At 39.6% G+C, this 18580-nt stretch overlaps 2 protein-coding genes across 2 annotated transcripts in view; both read left to right on the forward strand.

Annotated features, from left to right (window-relative positions):
- Window positions 1–522: 522 nt before the first annotated feature.
- Window positions 523–2710, forward strand: LOC128262387 (zinc finger and SCAN domain-containing protein 12). The gene is made up of 2 exons (XM_052996594.1): window positions 523–812; window positions 871–2710. The coding sequence occupies exons 1-2, from the start codon at window positions 645–647 to the stop codon at window positions 2386–2388; spliced, it is 1686 nt and encodes a 561-aa protein (XP_052852554.1). The 5' UTR covers window positions 523–644; the 3' UTR covers window positions 2389–2710.
- Window positions 2711–3954: 1244 nt separating this feature from the next.
- LOC128263138 (unconventional myosin-IXAa) overlaps window positions 3955–18580 on the forward strand; it is a 29205-nt gene continuing 14579 nt past the window's right edge. The window contains exons 1-2 of the mRNA XM_052997864.1: window positions 3955–4285; window positions 17856–18352. Coding sequence (XP_052853824.1) covers window positions 17895–18352 — 458 coding nt within the window. The 5' untranslated portion in view covers window positions 3955–4285; window positions 17856–17894. The remainder of the gene's footprint in view (window positions 4286–17855; window positions 18353–18580) is intronic.

Below are 18580 nucleotides of genomic sequence, written 5' to 3' on the forward strand. Positions count from 1 at the left end.
AATTCAAAATAACACAATTTTTGCAACATTTAATGAATTTAATTGATGATGAATAATAATGAAAAAATTTAAATTGACAAGCTATGTCATTGCTTATTATTTGAACAAATTTCAACGCCTATAAAACATGTCACTTACATATTTGATTATTAGTGATTACTCATACAAATTTTTGATGATACATGTGTCTACCATATTTCTGAATTGTTTTCACAAAAAATTATAACGCAATTTTTTTTCTTTAGAAAACCCTTTTTAACTACAAACACTACACTTCTCCTACATAAGACCATGCTAAAAAGGTAAAGCTTAAGAGAACAGTATTAAATTTTATTTTGTTAATTTACTAATGTAATCTACCCGAAAGTGCAATGAAATGTGGTTTTCTGTCAAAATAAAATATTAAAATGTTTTACTACAATATTCCGTTTCTTTTCAACATAAAATGAAAACCACTGTTCGTAAATTGATTATGCCTTAAAATCGATTGCCACATCTTGTGAAATACTGATATATCGATACTGTCGTGAGTATGACTACCATCTCTAATACAAAACGCATTTTTTTCTGCCGGCGCGGATTTGTTTCCGAAATTTGTCAAAACAGATATATTCGGGCAATTCTGGCTTACCAAGGGCCGCGAAATGTATATTATGGAGCCCGACACCAACACCCAGGATCAGGATGTGAGCACCTGCCGCCTGTGCCATCGTCAGACGGATCCTAATTCGCCCAACATTTTTGAGACTTCCGTTGAGTGCTGCCAGGATGTCTCCATTTCGGATATTTCCCAGGTTCTATGGGGCGTCCAGGTGAGTGTCTACCAAAAATCCATTAAAAGATTTCCCACCGTAACTCTCCCTCTTGCAGTACGACCGTCACGAGTTTTTGTCGGAACTCATTTGCACCATGTGCCTGGAGATTCTTGAGGATGCATTCGAACAGCGCAAAGGAATGCAAGAGCGGGAGCAGGCGCTACAGGAGCAGCTAAAGGACCTGATCAGGGATGATGCCAAGTACCGGCCCGGCTTAAATGGCAATCCTGGGGAATTTATACCCGAGGAGGGCTGTATCATAGTGGACGTCGACCCGGAAAAACTGGCGGAGTCCAGTGAAGATGAGTTCTGCTCCGACGGCGAATACGAAAACTTTGAAGATGATGACGAGGAGGAGGAGGAAGACTATGACGAAGAGGAGGAGGAAGATGGTCAGAATGGCGATGATGTGGAAATGCCTCTGGGCATGGATGCCGCCCAGATGGCGGCTCAGAAGTCCATTGAAGTCGATGCCCACTCCGCGGTGGCACGGCCCAAGCGGGCATTCCTGTGTCAGTACTGCGATTTGGGCTTCACCCTGCCCTCCGACTGCCAGGAACACGAGCGTGTCGCCCACGACCCCAGTGCGCCCTACTGCTGCACCTACTGCAACCTCAGGCTGGTCACCCGGCCCGCTTTGATTTCGCACATTAGGACGTTGCACGATCCAGAACGCCCGTATGTGTGCGCCCACTGCCGTAAGGGATTTGTGCGCCGCTCCGATCTCAAGAAGCACACAATTGTACACACGGGCGTGCGACCCTACACCTGCAACGTGTGCTCCAAGAGCTTCTCGAGGAACACCAATCTGACCAAGCACATGCGCATTCACAGCGGAGTCAAGCCGTTCGTCTGCCAGCAGTGCCCGCGATCCTTCCAGACGGCTGTGGAAATGATGAGGCATACACGCTCCCACGGCGAGGTGAAGCCTTTTCAATGTGGCCGCTGCCCTTACTCGTTCTCCCGCAAGGATAAGTTGATGGCCCACCAACAGGTCCATACCAGGCGGGATGTGGAGCAGCAGCAGCTGCAAATGGGTCTACTTCCCGCAGTGGAGGGAGATCTAGCGCAACCGCAGCAGCAGGCGTTCCAGGCGAAGCAAAGGGTTCCGACACAATCCAAAACCTCGCGCAATTACCGATGCGATGTCTGTGATCGTGGCTTCCAGCGAGAGCGGGACTTGCAACGCCATCGAGCACTCCACATGGATTCGTTGTTGGCCTGCAAGATCTGCAACCAGGGATTCAATCGACGCGAGCAACTGCAGCGCCACGAACTGGAGGCCCATGGGCCCAGCTTTACGTGCGCGATCTGCTGCATCAGCTTCCTGCATCAGATAGAGCTGGAGAATCATTTGAAGGTACACCAGCTGCAGCACAAGATGGCGCAGCGTGCCCAGGAGGCTTCAATTTTGCCCCTCAAAATGGCCGAACAAGCGCCCGCGCCTATAATGCCTCCGATTGTCCAGGAACCTCCTCCGTTGCGTCCCTCGGCCGCTGAACTCTCGTTCTACAGCAACATGATTCCCACTATGAATTTGGGTTTCTACAGTGAGACTCGGCCTGAGGAGTAGAACAACATACACTAAACTTAGTAAGTAGTTTTAAAAGTTTGTAAATTTATGGCTGGGCGTTTGGTCGTTCTGGTTAAGTAAGATAACTCAGATACTAAAGGCTCTACAGCTCAATTTATGCCAAATCGTTTATAAGTGGTTTCTTGATAAATGGCCAAACCAGAAAAGTGAAATTGTAATTTAAGCATTAATGAAAAAATAAAGATTGTATTGGTAAAAGTCATTGCCAATCACATTGAGTTTTAAAAATGTCTTTCAATACATTGACTGATTTAATAATAATAAAATACGATTGGCTTTAATTCGTCGCAGTATAAAATATTTATATTTTATTTAATTTGTTGACAATTTGTAAATTCCTATTTCCATCACTCTTTATTTTTAATACTTAATATTTTCCCATTAAATATTTTAATTGATTTAAAATATAAGAAAGTCTTTCATTTTTGTCGGCGCACTCATAAATTTTTGTGGAGTGTCTTATATTTTTCGAATATAGCAAAGTAAATTTTTATACCCTTGCAGTATTATAATTTGAGTCAGAAGTTTGATATGCAGTGAGGGAGTCACCCTATAAAGTATATATATTCTTGATCAGCATCACTGTCCGTATGTTCGTCCGTCCGTATCTACGCAAACTCGTCTCTCAGTTTTAAAGATATTTGCATGAAACTTTCCCAAAAGTTGTTTTCCTATTGCAGGTAGAACATAAGTCGGAACGAGCTGGATCGGACGACTAAAGCACACTGCTTTTATAGGAACAATCGAAAAAATAAACGAAAAAAATGATTACTTTGCAGTTTATAATTTTTTTTAGCTTTTAATTTATATTAATGGCTAAGTATTTCAGAACAACGGTTTCAATCTCATTAATATCGGAAGACTATATTATATAGCTCCCATGGGAACAATATTAATATGAAAATAATTAATTAAAAAAAATTAAACTTCTCCACTTTTGAATTTTTTCTCAAAAATTGTTTTGGAAATAGTTAGAATTTAATAGTTCAGATTTACGATTTTGACTTAATTCAAATCGTCAAACGATATCATATAGCTGCCATAGAAACGATCGAATGATGGAGCTGAAAATGATCATAGATTCAGAACATATACGCATATAAATCGAAATTTAAGTGTTTTCAGGAATTTTTAAATTTTGCAACAGCTGTAAGGGTATATAATCTCCGGCTTGCCGAAGTTAACCTCTTTCTGGTTTTTTTAAGTTGTTAAAAATATATTTAAACGAATGATGTATTTGACAGCCTTGTTGCACTTCGTCACTACGTGGAAAGTCTTCCCCAGTAACTTGAAGGTAAAAAAACTTCTGACCACTTTGTTTCTAAAACGAATGTTTTATTTTTTAAGGGACAGATTTTTAAGTGAAATTAATATTGTTGGTATAATGTATATACTTATATATATTGTAGCGTATATCGAGGGTTTTCAGAAAAATATTTATTTATTTTAACAAGATGACTGTGTTGCAGTCGAACATGTTGCATGCAACAAGCTGCAAGTAAGTCGAAGACGATCTTTTCTAAAGCTTTAAAGTTGCATTGCCGCTGCAGATTGTTTCTCGAGGTCGCCTCGTACGGTAGTCCCTCGGCCTGCTCTCGCAACTAGATCGTCGCCTGGAGATTTCGTAATCTCCTCGAAGTGCGCGTAGTGAATTTTGTGCTGGTGCTGACAGTGTAACGCTTGATAGAATAATAAATAATAAGAATAAGAGGGGGGAGATCCACAAAGAAATGTTGCCTGAGCTGCCATAAATAAAGTGTGGATTTCAAACGAGACGATAAATCTATTCCCGAAACGGGCACGCAATCGAGGGAATTCGAATTCACCTTACCTCCAAACTGGAGGTTCTTGGATAGATGCGGTTTCGCTGAGAGCGGTAAGTACGCAATTACCTTCGCACCGGCAAGGGTCACTTCGCAGCCGATTTATGTGTGTGTCAGAGTGAGTCCTAGCTTGGGGTCTTCGGATCTTCGGATCTTTGGGTGTTTAGGTGTTGGCGTTCCCGCTGGGCGCCCCCTGTTTCCCGGTTTCCCAGCTCCCCACACTGCCATCTTCTTTTAGGTTCTTCCCATCCCATCCCATCCCATCCCATCCCATCCCATTTCGTGTCATGACAAATGAACATGTTGCTGGGGCATGATCTGCGGTCAAGCACAGCTTTCCTTTGATTGAATTGAAATATCCACAAGTACAAGACTGGGGCCAAAGGATGGGGTAACCTCTGCAGCTTGCATGATTTGAGTAGTAGCTTTTGCCATTCCCAAAAAGATAAGGAGCACGAGACGTACTCCTCGCACATAAAAGGCAGCTGCCAGTTGCCAGACATCGATTCGATTCCTTCGATTCCTTCGTGTCGTCGCTGTTTGTCCTTTTAAAACTCGAGAAATGTGGGGATGGGAAGTTCACGTATTTGAAGGTTTTACTCTGTTGGCTAAGGTTCTTGTTTAATACAAAAAAATTGTTCAAAGGAAGAGATTCGTAGAACCATATATAAATCATCTCTATTTAAGCATTAATTGTATATAAATATTTGGTATATATTTGGTGCCAATATACTAAGGAATTATTCAAATTATACTTTAATAGAGCATAATAAAAGTGAAGGGTTTCTTCTTGCTTCTTATAAAAGACTAGAAAATAAATAAATAAGTACATTTTTAACACTCTCAATATACTAAAAAAAGAATCCAATAATATTTTAAAAGAGCATTATAAAAGTATGCCATAGTTGCCTCAAGATTCCCAAGGTAAATATTTATAAGACGTTTTTCTTTAATGTCTTTATTTTTTCGTTTTATTTAAGATCTAAAAAAATTAGCCACCTATAAACCAATAAACCAGTAAAACCGCTCAATTCTTGACAGCTTTTATTAGAATCTCTGGGGCCCTCGATAAATAAGCTACCGCAGTGAAATTTACTCGTTAATTTCCTTTAGTGGATTGCGTGTCTGGATTGAACGAGATTCAGTGGAACCACCTGTGGTGCGCAAATGCCGGGATTGTGGACCCGCGAACAGTTGCGAAAACAATTTAATTTCTGCGGCTATGAAGGGTTAAGTTTAACCCATTCCAATAAGCTGGAGGGCGTTAAGTACCTCTTTCTGGGAAGATTAATGAGCTCTTGTTTGATGGAAACCTTTCTCTGGCACGCACCTAAAACTGAATTAGCACTGAACACTGCACAGTAATAGTGTAATATAAGCCTTTTTGGCTTGAATTCTTTAGTCGCCTTTTAATTGTGCAGCTGCCCACGCAACAACTTAATTACGGCTACTTACACGCATTGAGTTTATTCTCTTAAATATAGAACTTTTAGGGAATGGAAAATGCTTACATTAAAAGGCAACTTGGAGAAAAGCATCTCAATCAAGTACATCATAATAATACCTCTGTCATTTAAACTTCCGTTGGAATCCTAAAATTGTGTGATTTTATTATGTAATGTAAATGTAATGTTATGTAAAATATGTTAATATTAATTAATACATTAATACTAACTAACAAAATGTAAAATATATTTTTGTAAATTAAACTATACCTATATAATCATCATAAATTTTGCATCAGTTAATAAAAAATGTACTTAAGAAGTTATGTAATTTTTGTACCATAATTGGCAAAGTATATTTTAATCGTTTTTTTAGATATTTTTCAGGAATAGAAACTTATACGTATACTTAATATTTGAAAAGAGCAGAAACAAACACATTCCCAGATATTTCACTTTGAAGTCAATTTTTTTTAATGAGATGATTGTATGTGGGGTTACACATAAATTAGAAGTTATTAATTGTTTAATGTTCTTTTTTGTATATATTTCAAAAAATAAGTTTTTTAAGAACAGTTTTACCAAACAACAATATTTTTTAGTGCAACATAGTTACATTTAAATTGATATTTATGTGTAATGCTTTATTGAAATGATACACCAAATCTGAATTATAACGTACAGAGTCGATTCTTGATCATTTAGCATAATATTCATTACCTTTCCTGCCTGCCTGTACCATTCTCAGGCTGTCAGGCACACAAGTTGGGCCCTTCGGCTGCCTCCCAGAAAAGACTTTATCGCGAATATTGTGGTGGGGCAACACATTTCACCCATGCCATCGTTTGAGCATCTTGTATTGCAAATCGTCGTCTGCCGATGTCCGATGGACTGATGGGAATACGAATGCATCAATGTCAGCCAGACAGACGACACTTTTACATCTGTCACTCAAGCGGAATGGCTCCTCCTCCTCCTCCTCCTCCTCCTCCTCCTCGTCTTCCCATCCGCCCCTTGCTCCATAGCTAATCTCTCATAAGTATTTTATACAGTTTCTCCCAAAAGTATTTCGCTGGCGAGAGACACACGTTTTCGCTTCACATCCGTTTCGCTTGATTTTGATCAGATGCAATTCAATTTACAATTCACTTTCTTCACAGACAATGCCAACAGGCAGTGGCATCCAGCAAAAGATGCATGTGCGAGTATAGCGTTCCACTTGGCTGACAGGCGGTGTTAGACGCCTGGTTTTTCATCATCTTCAACCGTTTCGTTGTCGTCATCCGCTTACTATATCATAAACATTTATGCCAATTTTTTGTCCACATCTCCTCAAGAGGGGTGGTTTAACGCGATGCATCGTTTCCTATTTAATGATTTCAAATATTTCTCTTTACATTACACTCATGTCAAGTTTAATATCTCTATCTATAAGTAACTAGACCGTCAATAGCAAATGATTAGTTTTTATTAAATGTATGAGCCGGAACTATTAGAAACACAGGGATTGTTAAAATATTTTAAAATCTGTTCTCAATCTGAATCCAAAACACGCATTCCAGGTATTGGTCATAAAGGGAAATATATATTTTAACATAATTAGCCTTGATCAGCAGCATTTAGGTAAGAGTTTTGATCAATTTATGCGACTAGCTTAGAAGAGATCAATCTGTATTTTATTTAAAGATTGTTGTTAATAGTTTAAATTATTTTTTATTTATTTTAAGTAAGAGTTTGTTACATAACTACGAGTAATTATTGAGCTATTATATATAAATTTTGTGTTAAGTAAGTACTATGATATATTCAGCATTCTTTAAGGAAATCTTTTAATTTTTTGAAAAAATCCTATGCACATTTTTTTTACAGGGAAAAGTACCCATTAAAGCCCTTACGATCACCGATCCCAAGGTGTTCCAAGCCTCGACCCGAATCCTCGGGACTTCCTTTCTCGTTTTCGCTGGCTATTGCGCTTCGGTTGCCGCCAAAAACCAGTTCCTGCGTCTTCTGTCCCCGGCGATCTCTTGAGGTATTTGTTTGGCACGACATTTGCTTCTTGGCTGGCCTGATGTTGTGCTGTTGCCCTGTCTGAATGGCAGCCGCCCGCCTCCGACTTTTCCATGGTGGCGACGCTGGTGACGATGGCTATGACGTCGTCTTTACTATCCCATGCCATCCCATCCCATCCCGACCCATCTCGATCCCAACCCGATCCATACCCCCTTCATCGTGGAGTCGCTTCATGTCGTCACGCAAACTTTAATTCGTTCATTAATTCAGCCGGCAAACGGTTAGCCGGTTTGGTGGGCGTGGAAGTAGCTGAAAGTGTTAATTAGTTGTTAGTGTCTCCGCCTGGCCCATCGAGGATATATTTAATGAGCGCCTTGGGAACTCCAATGTCAATCGTGAGTGCTTCTGCCTAGTGGCCAGCCAACGGCTTATTAATCTATCCAGATAACATCAATACTTCTTACACAGTAGCAAATGGATTTGGCTTCTAGAAAGTTAAGATCAGGGGGTGAGCAAATTAATACAAGCTCTTAGAAATTGTTTTATTTTTATTTTTTTTTTTATTTTTATTTTTGTTTAATAATATGAAATTGTTTATTTCTACATCGAAGTAAAATGATTAAAATTAAGTAAGACGATATTAAAAATGATCACAAAAAGTGAAAACAATAAAAATAAAACCGTTTAGGTTTCTTTGCTAAGTTCTTTAAAATATCCATCGGAAGCTTTAATAATTTTGGCCAGATGTTTTTAAAGTGAAAAACTCGTATATGGATGTGTCCGTTTGAACCTGATCTGGTTTTATATTCTAGCCAATCACTATATTTCACAATGGAATCAGTAACTGCAGGGTTATAAAATATTTTTCTTATAGAATTCAGGTTCCTTTTTGGTTTGCCTTGATACATTTCCTGGTATTTGGATCGGATATTTTAAGCCGCATGGCCTGCCAGGTGATTTCCATAATTGTGTAAATTGCTCGAGAACCGTGGTGAGTCGAATCACCATTTGCACTTTTGAGAAATGCCTGTTGTCTGTGAGGAACAGTCACAAATTAGTGGCCCAGGAACTGGGCATACCAATCGCAGAACCCTTGCAAATAAATTCCAACAAGCAATTTTGACCCGGGTCCAGCGATCGACTGCGAGATGTGCAGGTGATGCGAGTTGAGGTCCAATCTTGGGATTGGGCCCCGAAGCGGCAGTCCAGGAACTGCCTCCTCCCAGGATCCCTGGATCCCCCCTCCCTTCCTCATCTGTTGTGGGTGTGCAGCAGTGTGTGTGCTGTCAACCATCCACTGATCCATGCTGCCCATGCGGAAATAGCAGCCAAAAGGGTGTGCAATTGCTTTGGCCATTGCCATAGCCATGGCCATAGCCGTAGCCATAGACATAGCTCTGTTTGGCAAAAGCCACGGCAATTGCGATTGCCTTTTCTTTATCGCATCCTGCACAAATTACAAAAATATTTCACGTTCCGCGGGGTTTGGCCAACTTATGTATGTGAGTCTGAGTCTGAGTCCGAATCTGAATCTGTGAGAGGGGCCTTGCCGGGTCACTTGCCCATCGAACGTGTCCACATTTGTTTGGCCATGGCCAGCATGGAGGAGGCACATTGAGGCATTCCCTGCCCGATTCCGATCCTCGTGCTCTTTGACTTGCCGCGTGGGAGAGCTAAATAAATATGTAGTTTCCAATAGAAGATTTCCCCAAAGCAGGTTACTTATTTACTATCTCGAGGCTTGGCGGCAAGTTCATGGGAGTCTACTAAATCTGGCTATTCACTTGGTTGTGGCTTTGTTCAAGGAAATCATGCCTCTTATGCCAGCTAGAGTACCCTGAAAAATGAATACAAAAGTTTTACTTATTTGTTCTCAAAAGCATTCGGTGCAACGTGAGGACATAAATTATACTAAATCTGTCTGTTTACTTGGTTATGGCTTTATTGAAAAGAACTGTGCCTTTAAGTCTGGAATACATTGACAAATGATTGCAAAGGTCTAAATTATTACTTTTCAAAGTCATTAAAATAATATAAGATAATATAAGGTCTATATTATTACTTTTCAAAAGTCATTAAAATAATATAAGAGCATGTAAAAGTTAATATCAATATTTATTTTAGCTTATGTCGGCAAAGAACTAACTAACCCGATTTTGCACGCGCTCATTTTGCCGAAATCGGTTTCAAGTTGATTGAAAAAAAATGGAGTGGCCAGTTGGCTAAAGTAATTGCTGGCAAACAGGTTAAACCAAATTGGGTCGGGATCAGTTAAGCCACGATGATAAGTGGGTGGGTTTTATAATTTTCTGCGAGCATGGCCCAATTGAACACTTCGTTGCACAAGAAAAAACAATTTATTAAAAATTGCAATGCAATGATAAAGGCATCTTGGACCCTTTTCGGCATGACTTTTAAGACTCCCTTTTCTTATAGCCAGTGCTCTGTGTTCCCAAAATAAAAACATTGAAATAAAATAAAGTCACATTGAAGGAAAAACTTGAAAATACATTTAAAATATATGAAAAATAGTTTTTCAGCTGTTTTGTAAGCTTAAATAAACATTTAAATCTCAGAAGATGGTTATTTATGGTTTTAAACTATATTTGAGTTTTCTGGTCCTAGCAATGTTTTTTTTTCCGTTTGCCGAAAATATTAGAATTGACAATGCTAGACCGACTCAATATCGCCAGTTTAGCTATCATCGACTGATTTAAAGAACCACTGATAAATGTGGCTAAAATCAGTCTTAAGATTCCGCTGATTGGCTTGTTTACCTCTGGCATTTAAACAGCTAGGACCCAAGATCACGGGAAAAGCCGGAGGTCAAGTTAAAGCCGTCTGCAGGCGATCGATCTTGTAGTTGCAGCTACGGCAACTGACTGATGATGGCTTATGCAATACCGAGTTTTGCAATTCATAAATATTAACAGGCTTTGACTGCTTTTAAAAGCGGCACGGCAGCCGTCTAATTGTTTGCTGCCTTTTATTGGCGATCGATGGGATGCCAATACCAATGCCAATACCAATGCCAATGCCAATGTGCAGCGCCGTCGGAATGGTGAGGACAAGTTTTTGTGGGCCAACCTCGATCGTGATCTTGGCCAGGTCCTTAGCGGGCTACACGTGCTGGCATCCACATCCACTTGCATCATGATATTGCGTAACCTGCACGCGACAAGAAATTTAACGCAGTGCGGATAGGGGGATAGACAAACACTTAAGGCTAAAGCAATAGACCTTCAAAAACATAGAAATTATTATATATTTAATACTAATAAATATCATTTTTCTTTTATTTTATGGTCAATACTCTTGAAATTAAGATTTCTTAGCTAGACCAATTGCCTTGAACTAAAGCTTTAATTAAAAAAAAAAAAATTAAAAATTTGTTTTTAATTATTATTTGGCAGATTATTTTTCATTGAAATTTGATAAAAAAAACTATTCTATTTAAAACTGACAATTTATGAATAAAAAATTCATTTTAAAAATTAAAAAAAAAATCTGAAATTTAATTTCCTAACATTTAAGGGTAATTAACTAAAAAGCGTTCGATCAATATATATAATTGAAACATCAAAACCGCTTTAAAAAAATAATACTAATATAATATAAATGTATATAATGTAAAAGAATATGGAAACTGAAAAACCAAAAAAATTAATTTGAAACCTATTATTGTGCCCATTGGTGTACGGGGACTTAGATCGATCGATTATGGAGCGATCTCGTCGTGCTTCAAATTGGCATTGTTGGAGTTGAATCTAAAGCTGGAGCGATGTGCCTTGTTGGGGCCTAATGCAATTAAGATTCGATTAAAAGTTTTCACACACCTTTCATCAAGGTTGGGGGCATGTGGGCGGTGGGAGGTGATAGGTGGAATGCAGGTGTGCCAGGGAGCGAGTAGGATGGAGAACAGAGCGGGACTCCCACATAAATTAGCACGCTACGTGATGTCGAGTGTTCTGCCGCTCTCTGCTTTCCGCTTTCCGCTTTCCGTTTCCTCATCCGCTTCCGCTTCTGGTCTTGTGTAGGCTTCTGGCCACTGGCACAATGTGTGCGGGACCAAGTACTTTCCATTTTCCATCTGGGACCTCTCTGGGATGCCCCCTCGCCATCGACCCTGCCCCCAAAGATCCTCAGTCGCCGCCCTCGGCTCATGGGCTCATTCGTGACTGGAACCTCTTCTTCGGTCGCTGCTGGTTCTTTGTTTATGGCTGTGAAATTCGCAAATTGAATCTTGCACAGGTTGAAGATCGCCTTTCGTCCCACCAACTCTTCACAGCATCTCTCGCAGCTTGTGCTATGCACACGTAATTATCCTTAAAGCCAGAAACGTGACGATATTTGCAATTTTCATGCATTTAGGTTCCGTTGAAAATGTTCGGCAGGAATGCGAATATTAATGTCGAATGCGAACTCAAAGCGGACTCGAAATTCGCATACATTGTGGCTGATTCGCTAAATAAACCTCTCTTTTTCGTCTTTTTGCCGACCGATGTATAGGGTTTTAATTGTAGCCCTGAGCGGTAATTAGGATCGACTTTGCAGATGGTTTTTGGAAAGTCATGTTGTCATATCACATAGTAAGATAATGAATTTATTTTTTGTACACCTTAAAATTAAATTTTAGTTAGTAGTTTTTTAACCCTAAAATACAGTACTAATGTGCTAGAAGATTTGTTGATTTTAAAATATCTAAAAACCGTCTTTATAAGGTTTTTTGATATTATGCAAAAGTAAAATTTGAAATGAAGCTTCAATTTTAAAATTTATAAATCTTCTAGCACTTTAGTAATGTATTTTAGGGTTAAACAAATTACTCACTAAAATCGAACTAAGAATGTTTAACTACAGGGGAAAGTCCGAAAGCATAAAGATGTTGAAATTCTTAGAAAATTATTATTAATGTCTCAAATGCGCTTAGCTCCCAATGACAGATGGTTAAATTCTGCAGTACAATACAAGGACGCAGACAATTGGGGGTAGAACAACGGGCTGAACAAACGCGATTGCCAAATCAACAAGAGCAACAACCACACAGCAACTAAGCGAAATTCATTGAGTTTCGACTGCCTTCGTCTGTCGACTCGATTCGCAAAAATATTTCTCAATGTCTAACCCGAGGCCATGGCCAAGGAGTCTCTGGGATTGGGGTCCCGAAAAGGCAGAGACCGTCCAGACCCTGGCCAACGCCAACCACCACCTATTAATCAAAATCTCTTGATCTACACAAATCCATACACTGCGAGAAACCGCGAACCCGTCGAAGGTTAGCCAAGCAAGCCCCCTAATTGGGCGGCAAGGGACTTTCTTGGAGTGTGGCCAAGTTCGAGGACAGCAGCAGCAGCAGAAGCAGCAGCAGCAGCCCACCACGTTGATGGACGACCAAGACGCCAGGCTCCGACTCAGACGATGACTCTGAAGAAAACTTCATCTCTGTCCACACAGTTCTACAAAATTTTGGTTTCCTCAAGGGTGGAAATTTGAAACTGATATTTAGATAAATGTTACACGCAGACAGAAATTTTAAAAAATAATGCTTTAGCTTTTGATTACTTATAAATAACAAGTATGTACATGCAAATGTTTTAGCAAGCAGCTTACAATTTGGTAGTACAAATTAACATTATATATAGGAATTTTTAAAATTTAAAAAAAATAATGCTTAGCTTTTGATTACTATATAATACATACAAATGATTTAGTAAGTTGCTTAAAATTTGGTTTTGAATAGTACAATTTAACAAGATAGGGAACGTTTTTTAATCAATTCATTTTTTTTACTATATACATCTTATACTGGTCGAATAATAGTCATTTAAAAAGAGTTAAGGCTTCTAGAAAAAGTACTATAGTGGAGAACAATTAACATTTTCTTGCGGAATTTAAATTTTCATTTTTGCTACCATTTCTTAACTTTTTTAAATAAAATGCTACAGATTCTAAACTTCGTTTTTCTCAGCACGTGAAATATTAAAAGTTACTATACCTTTTTAACGAAAATGGCTTGAAAAATGTTTAAGAAATTCAATCGTAAAATTACTCTTAGTTTGATTTAAATTATAATAAAAATCATTTAACCACAACATTGTATCTGTTACCTTGTGGCCAAATCCTGTTGAATAGTGCCATTTTTCATGGAGCTTGGCGGGGGCGGAGTTCGTCCCTTCGCAGGGAACCGGAGGAGTGAAGAGGAAACATGCGGTAAATCACAAAAGCGAGCCACGATACCACGATGCGATCCCAGCTGTTGTTGTTGTGGCTCCAACTTAAACTGCAACTCCAACCCAGCCCGGAGATGGAGATGGAGATGGAGTTAGTGCCCTTGGCTCTTTATTAAATTAAGTTAAATCGTGTAATTTCCATGTAGCGAGTCAAAAGTGCACTTCTTATACACGCTGATCACGGGGGAGGAGTTCTAAACGCAGGAGAAGGGCTTGGTCCTAGACCCGTAATCATCTGCAGGCCTGGGAAATTGCTCAGTCGATGCCTTTCAATTGATTGTTTGTCCAGGCGGCTTTTAAGGGTATAGGGAAAAGTATATAAAAGTATAAACAATATACCGTATTGGATTTTCAATTTACCAGAAGGATTCTATTTAAATTTAACCGTTGGTGTTTAAACAGCTATATAATTACTCAAAATATACTCTATGATCACAACCAAAACAAACCTCCGAAAAATCAAACATAAGAATCTAAAATAAAACTTTTTGCTTTACAAAGGAATTCTTTAATTCCTACTAATGGTAAATAAATTGTATGGAAGCTTACAAGTTTTTTTTAACAAATTTATTTTTCAAGGATCTCCTTGAATGAATTTCTTGACGAACCCAACATGTTACCAGTATATCATCCGTCAGTCGATCCTTATGGGCCCAAGTATTTGTAACCAACTCGCCGTCAAGCCCTTCTTAGTCTTTGGACTATACTTTTGAGCTCAGATTATCGAATTATTTGTTTGTTATGAATTTTTGGGTGATTTGTGTGCTTAAAAGCACAATTTGATAATATATGGCCTCTATGTACGCATCCTTCTTCGTTACAAATATCTGAAGCTACTGATTCAACCTTTGTGACAGATCCTGAGATTTTGAATAGATATCTGAAGCTATTGGAATGCCCTAAACATTATTGCATATCTCTGTCCAGACATATCTCAACTGTGGACTACTTCCCGCTCGAACGGAATGCGGTTGGAAGAAACATTTCTATCTGTCTAAATTTTAGCGTACTTATTAATTCATACCTGAGCTGTGCGAATGCTGATCTGTTGAACTGTTCGGGGCGAATGCAAATTGCCAGCGGCCCCCCACATGAGAATGCGATCTGAAGGGTCGAAGGGAGGAGCTGGGAGGAGAATGCCGCGACCCACAGCAGCGTTTGTCTTTCACTCTACAGATTGGAGGGGAAATTGTATATCGTAGTCGTAGTTAGAATAAATAAATTTACGTCCGCGGCTGGGGCAGCAGTCAGTCGGCAGCTCAGCCAGAACTTTTGCCCAGGTAGCCAGGCAGTCATGTGTTCTTAGCGAACGGGTCTGGACGAACCTCCTCCTTCTCCTTCTCCAGCTCCATCTCCATCTGCATCTCCAACTCCCCGCCCTCCACGGTCTGCATATTTATGAGATTTATTTTATTTTATGCGATGTCGCTACCTGATACTGATACCCAGCTACCCAGCTACCCAACTATCCAGCTCCAACTCCGTGCGCATTTATTAGATGACATATTTTATTCATTCTCAAAGGACGGGGCCAGGCGATTAGCCATGTTTAGATAGCCAAATTGTTCCGGATGGGATGGCTATGGCTATGGCTATGGCCATGGCTGCCGTTTCGTTTCCGCTGCTGGTTAAGCCGATTTATGGCCAAACATTTCCTTGGCCCATGTAATCTGTCAGTGGCGAGATAGCCTTCATGTGCGGCGGGGAGAAGTGCAGCCAATCAGCAGCAATAAGTTGACAAAATCAAAGTACTAGATGGTTGGACCTGTGGGAATAGAACGGCCCTTTCAGGCTCAACCCCTTTCCCCTAAGATGGCTTATGGTCAAATGTTGCGTAATAAACCAGAAGTGCCTTAGATATCAGCGATCTCAGACTTTTACACATGGAGAAAATCAGGAAGAACATTTTTCGCTTGTAACTATAAAAATTGTAAAAATAAACTAAGCCTATGGGCTTAAAATTGAAGCATTAAATCGTGTAGACTTGAAGAATTTTTAATTTTAAAATACACTTAATAAATTTTCAAAGGTTTTCAAAGGAACCTCATTTTTATTCATATAAATGTATGTCAAGAATTGTTTTTATAAAAAAATTTAGGGGATGGAAAAAGTTTTGAAATTACATATTATGGGAAACCTTATTAATTACCAAACATTTATTTATATAACAAAAAGCTACGACACAGTCTATTGCCCAGACTATTAGATACCCGTATTTAGCTACATATTTGTTTGAGTAGACAGATATTCACCGAATAAACATTTAGAGCTTTTTAACTGACCTCTACCCTTAAATAGAGCCCGATCTCGATCTTTATACAGACTGATCTCGACCTTTATGCGGACCTTCATACGGACAGACTCTAGGAGTAATAGGTATACAAAATTAAATAAATGTTTTTTAAAAAAAAAATTGGAACTTGGAAAAGTGTTAATGGCCAAGAGGAATAATGGGGTCTTAGAACACCCTTCAATAAATATTGCTTTTTTGGAATGGAAAAAAAAAAAGAGATTCATTTTAATATGTGAAATTTGTTCTTTGTGTTCCTTCTAGTCAAACGTTGCTTTTTTGCAATGGAAAAAAAAAAGAGATTCATTTTAATATGTGAAATTTGTTCTTTGTGTTCCTTCTAGTCAAACGTTGCCGCCCGCTGTGTTGACATTGAAAAATGCCGACGCCAACGGCTTGGTCTCCGATTTCTGCCGCTGATGGCGGCCACATGTGCCTCCACACACGTCCAACACTTTATGACAATCATTTCAGTTAATTGCCAACAGGCAGTCATAGCCAGAGTGTATGGGTAGACCACACGGAGCAGTACCCGACGTGTGGCATAAATACTGCGTCTCATTTGGCCAAACAACTCATCTGTTTAGCCCCGCTTGCAAAATGTTTCTCCATCTCCATGTCCACCTCCATGTCCTGGTTCATTTCCACCTGCAGCGTCAGCGTCAGATCCGCAGCCCCGCCCCCAGACCAGATCCATTCCCGTCCGAGCACTGAGCTGCCCAGTAAAAGGCATTAGCGTCCGTGTCTGTCACCTTCGTCATGGTCACGCTAATCGAGGTAATCGGCTGCGCCAATAAAGCGACAGGTTTACGGACCTGCAGACGCGGAAGCCCCATGCACTCCTGCGCCCAGACGCATGCGCACTTGATTTAAAAGCAATTAAATTGCGAATCGATGTCGCGATTGATTTTTCGCCTGCAGTTCGCGGCTCGTCTTGTCTGGCCCAGATGCCAAAAGCAGGCCAAAACCAGCTCAAAGTTAGCTAAATCTGCTTTCGCCAGATGGCAAAGACCCCTTTTATTCATTTTTGGTTCTTTATGTGTTAGGTACTTTTCTCCAGATGTTTTGCCTAATGTAATAATTTTGCTTGTTTGTTAAAAAGGCATTTGCATTTTCTTACGCCAAACAACAGCAATCTTTATTTTGATGGTTATTAAATTAAAAGGGTTAACTATGTGTTAAAAGTAATATGGATATTATAATAATGGAGTTTGTTTCAAATTATATCAGTTGCTAAGTTTTGGGTTCATTTTCTTATTTAAACAATTTGTGTTATATTATAATTTGATTGGTTTTTTTTTTATCAAAAAAGGTAAAACCAAAACAACATTTTTTATTTTGATATTTCAAAAAATTAATTTGTTAACCAAATGTGTAAAAGAAATTAGAATATCAGCTTTTTAGTTTTGAGCTTAATTTTTGACTTGCTTTTCAAAAAAGATTTCGGCCATTTAAATGAGTTTTGGTTTCTTGTCGATCAGGGCAAATTAATGATTAATGGTTAATCCTAGTAATTTCTAATTGTAGTTTCCTTATAGGCTTAGTTTTTGACGCTGTAAACACTTTTTGGTGCCATGTATATCAGTGCATTTCAATGATTTTTTTGTTCATCTTAGTGATTTTTAATTGTTGTTTCCTGCTCTTGCAGCTATTGACCTGTGCCTGGGTCTACCAGGATGAGGCTGCTATGTTGCTTCCGGACCAGACGTACGCCGACTACGACGTGGGCCGCCACCGCCACCATCACCAGCTGCTAACCTTCCACAAGAGCCGAAGTGGCGGCCTGAAGTCCAAGCTACAGCGATCCAAGAGCTCCGATGCCAGCAACAGCAGCTACGAGCGAACGGCGGACTTCTTCGAGAATATTCCCGACTTTCTGGGGGATTCCCTGCCGGCCTTCCTCTACAGTCCGCAGGAGCAGCAGGATGGGGATGCACGGCCCAAGAAGAGGCGGGAGTTGCGGCTGGACCAGGATGGACTGGAGGATGAGGACGAGGACGAGATGCTGGCAGCGGATCAGGAGAGCGAGAGCACCAGTCAGAGCGACAACTGCGAGGAGGACGATGTCCTGCGGCTGTGCGAGGACTTCCTCTGTCGCCATCGCATGCGACCCGACTTCTTCTGCCAGTATCACAAGGCAGTCAGGTAGGCTTCCCTTGATTAATTGATTAAAGATAAATTATTGCTTTTATAGCTTAACAGTAAAAAGTAGGATAAGATATATATTATGGGATATTTTTACAGTGTCAGTTGAAGATTTTTGAACTTATATCAAGCGAAAAGACTATATAATCCTTTTTTGTTATTGTGCACTAGTTCATAGACATTTCTGTAGTTTTATTGTTTTTCATAAGATATATGGTTTTTAAAAAG

Source organism: Drosophila gunungcola, unplaced genomic scaffold (assembly GCF_025200985.1).
Source record: "Drosophila gunungcola strain Sukarami unplaced genomic scaffold, Dgunungcola_SK_2 000001F, whole genome shotgun sequence".
NCBI classification, from domain to species: Eukaryota; Metazoa; Arthropoda; class Insecta; order Diptera; family Drosophilidae; genus Drosophila; species Drosophila gunungcola.

Coding starts and splice junctions, on each gene's coding strand:
- LOC128262387 (XM_052996594.1), top strand. CDS start 645: ATGTATATTATGGAGCCCGACACCAACACCCAGGATCAGGATGTGAGC. Junction 813..870: donor AGGTTCTATGGGGCGTCCAG/GTGAGTGTCTAC, acceptor TCCCTCTTGCAG/TACGACCGTCACGAGTTTTT.